Source organism: Lactuca saligna, chromosome 3 (assembly GCF_052625555.1).
Source record: "Lactuca saligna cultivar CGN05327 chromosome 3, ASM5262555v1, whole genome shotgun sequence".
Taxonomy (NCBI): domain Eukaryota; kingdom Viridiplantae; phylum Streptophyta; class Magnoliopsida; order Asterales; family Asteraceae; genus Lactuca; species Lactuca saligna.
The window spans coordinates 34,229,379-34,233,094 of NC_136419.1; the positions used below are offsets into that span (position 1 = coordinate 34,229,379).

Below are 3,716 nucleotides of genomic sequence, written 5' to 3' on the forward strand. Positions count from 1 at the left end.
GTGGCGTGCAAAGTACTCTTTTATTAAGAATAAGATATACATAAGTTTGTTTCCTTCTATATTTTGAAGAATTTGGTTTGCAATCACCATTCTCATGAAATTTTAAACAATAATCAATGTAAGTATGTTATATCATGTCCATATTCGGATATATATAATATTCAATTAAATTCATAACTTGAAACATATTTTATTATTAATTAGATATTGTTATAATATCTTTGAGAGAAGATAGACCTATTTAACCTTCTACACCAAAAGTCCAAAACAACTATAGTTGGTGTTTGTGAGAGTTTTCAACATATTGAGTTTTTATTTATTTATATGTTTTGAACATCAATTAAATAGCAGCCCAACAATGATTTGAGCATAAGGCCCAAAGTTCTGTGTATCGGGTTGGCGCCTTCTTACTATCTTACGGCTGCTCCAATCTTGCCCAATACTACATTTCTATCTCTCCTGCAAATCGACTCTCGTGGGATTCATCTCCCAGAAAACACCCTTTTAACGCTATCCACCGAAAATCTAAACCCTAAAAATTCTATTCTGTATGCGTTTCAAATTTTCTATCTGCAATCGCAACTTCTTAACACTCTCTGTACGTTTTCTCTTCCTCCTCTCTCATATTTCTTTGTGAATTGTTTATGCATGAATTTCAAATTACGTGTCTGGATAAGTGTAAGCTCATCAAATGGTCTTTCATGTAGTCCCGTTTGTTCGTTAGCTTTTGTATTTTAAATGTAAAAAGGAAACCCGAAGTCCGATTCTTTTCTCATCGGCGTATTCCCCGATCCGATTCCAATAGGGTTTTATTTAATTAAAAACCCTTTGGCTTTTACCCGATTCCGCGGGTTGTCTTAGGATCCAGTTCGGGTCAAAACTGGGTTTTTTTTACATATGGGTCGGTTATTTCTCCTGCAAACTTTGCCGAATTACCTTTGAGAGTTTTCAACGCTTGATGATTGTTCCTTCATGTTCATTTCTAAATTTGAGTTCTTACAGTTTATCCGTTCATATATGAGTTGCTGGTTTGAATTTAAATTATGTCTTATAAGAAGTTCATGGTTTTGTTTTTCTTTTGTTATGTGCATTGTGATGTAATACCTTTTATTTGGAAGTGGTTATATGCTTTTTCATATAATATGCAGTGCGATTTACTGTATCAAACATTTCTAATCCTGTTATATCATAAATTCTTTTTATTTGGATGCAGATTCAATGGAGATTTCTGATGAGGCTGTACTAGTTGATTGTAGCAGATTGAAATCAGCTGTGTGGAAAGACTTTGATCGGATCAAAAGAGGCGATGCCTGCGTTGCTGTTTGTAAGCATTGTAAGAAGAAACTCAGTGGTTCAAGTACCAGTGGAACATCACATTTAAGAAACCACTTAATCAGATGTAGAAGAAGATCAAATCACGATGTATCTCAAATGCTAACATCAAAAGGTAAGAAAAAGGAAGGATCTTTAACACCTGTAAGTTTCACATACGATCATGATCAAACAAAACCCGACATCCCCAACCTCATTAAATACGAACAAACCCCAGTAAAAGACAGTCTTGTTACTTTAACCACTGGTAACTTTGACTACAAAAGGAGTCGCTTTGACCTTGCTCGCATGATCATTTTACATGGGTACCCTTTAGCTATGGTCGAACATGCTGGGTTCAAAATCTTTGTTAGAAAACTTCAGCCATTGTTTGAGCTTGCAACACTTGATGGAATCGTGGCTGATTGTAAAGAAATTTACCTGAAAGAGAAACAAAAAGTTACTGAAATGCTGGATACCCTTCCAGGTAAAATCAGTTTAAGTGTTGACACATGGTCTGCAAAAGGTGATGCTAAGTACTTATGTTTAACTGCACATTCTGTTGATGAAACTTGGGCATTGAAAAAAAAGATTTTAAGTTTCATAAACATCGACCCTTTTCTAACAGAAGACATGGTTTCTGAACTTATCATGAGCAGATTAATGGAATGGGACATTGACCGAAAGTTATTCTCTTTGACTTGCAACAATTGTCCAATTCATGACAACATTGTATGCAAACTCAGAGATCGTTTATCACAAAACAGGTTTCTTTTATGTAATGGTCAATTATTTGAAGTAAGATGTGCTGCAAATTTTATAAAAGTCATGGTTGATGATTGTCTTGAAGCTTTATCTCCAACAATCTCCAAAATCCGTGAAAGCATCAAGTACATTAAAAGCTCACAATCCGTTACTGAAAAATTCAATGAAATGGTTCAAGAAGTCGGAGTAAACAGCGAGAAATCGTTAAATTACGATAATACCCTTCACTGGAATTCAACCTACATCATGCTTGATGTTGCTTTGGAGTACAGAGAAGCCTTTTCGCGTCTCCAAGAACAAGATTTTGCTTACACAATGTGTCCTTCAGATGATGATTGGAGTCGAGCTTCTACAATCACTAGTTTCTTGAAACTATTTGTAGAAGTTTCTACAGTTTTTGCAGGAAGCAAACATCCAACTGCTAATATATATTTTCCTGAAGTTTGTGACATTCATTTACAACTAATCGACTGGTGTCAAAGTCATGATGAACATATAAGCGAGTTATCTTTAAAAATGAAAAACAAATTCGATGAGTATTGGAAGAAATGCAGTTTGGCTTTAGCAATTGCAGCAATTTTAGATCCCAGGTTTAAAATGAAATTGGTGGAGTATTATTACCCTCAAATCTATGGAGGTGATGCTCCTGATTGTGTAGATATAGTCTCTAACTGTATGAGGGCGTTGTACAATGGGCATGACGTGTACTCCACGCTGGCATCTCACAGCCAGGTAGGCGGAAGTGACACGAGTGATACGAGAGACCGGTTGACCGGGTTTGACCGGTTTCTTCATGAAACATCGCAAAGTCAAAATGTGAAGTCTGACCTTGATAAGTATCTTGAAGAGCCTTTGTTTCCTAGGAATATTGATTTTAATATATTGAATTGGTGGAAAGTTCATACCCCGAGGTATCCTGTTTTGTCGATGATGGCGAGAAACATTTTGGGAATTCCTATGTCTAAGGCTTCGTTGGATTCCGTGTTTGATACTGGAGATAGAGTTCTTGATGAATATAGAAGCTCATTGAGTGAAGATACTTTGCAAACTTTGATTTGTGCACAAGATTGGATGCAAAATGGTGTACAAGGTTAGTGTTTTTTGTTATTGTTATTGTTATTATTATTATTATTATTTCTTTGTTTGAGTAATGGGATTTTGTTTGTGTTTGTGTTAGATTCCAAATCGTCTTCGAGTTCAACTGCTTTGGCTATTTGCTATGATGCAAATTAGAATGAAGTTGGTAGCAAGTTCTACCTTTGATACCCTTTTGATAGATATTGTTTTGAATTTTTAGGTAGAATTTTTTAATGATTTGTTTGCTTTTAGCTCATTTTACTTATGTAGAGTCCTTTACACAATATCATTTTGACTAATGCAAGGAATTTAGTTCTAATCTACTACTAATGCATTCGAATATTTACTATATATTGAAGTTAAAATATAATCTCATCATGAGGATTGAAGGGGACTTTGGTTTAATAGTAACAGTTGATTCTCTAAGACCTTTAGGTTGTGATACACAATGTTTTGGTAAAGTTTTAATAAACAATTTTGTATTTATAATTTTTGAAGTTTGCAATGAAGCGCAAATGCTAGTATGCAGAATGAATGCTCAACATTTTGTGTTAGGGTAAAAG

At 34.8% G+C, this 3,716-nt stretch overlaps 1 protein-coding gene across 1 annotated transcript; it reads left to right on the forward strand.

Moving 5' to 3' along the window:
• Positions 1-428: 428 nt before the first annotated feature.
• Positions 429-3,476, forward strand: LOC145035121 (zinc finger BED domain-containing protein RICESLEEPER 1-like). Its single transcript, XM_078983710.1, has 3 exons — positions 429-598; positions 1,214-3,166; positions 3,254-3,476. The coding sequence occupies exons 2-3, from the start codon at positions 1,219-1,221 to the stop codon at positions 3,307-3,309; spliced, it is 2,004 nt and encodes a 667-aa protein (XP_078839836.1). The 5' UTR covers positions 429-598; positions 1,214-1,218; the 3' UTR covers positions 3,310-3,476.
• Positions 3,477-3,716: the final 240 nt, after the last annotated feature.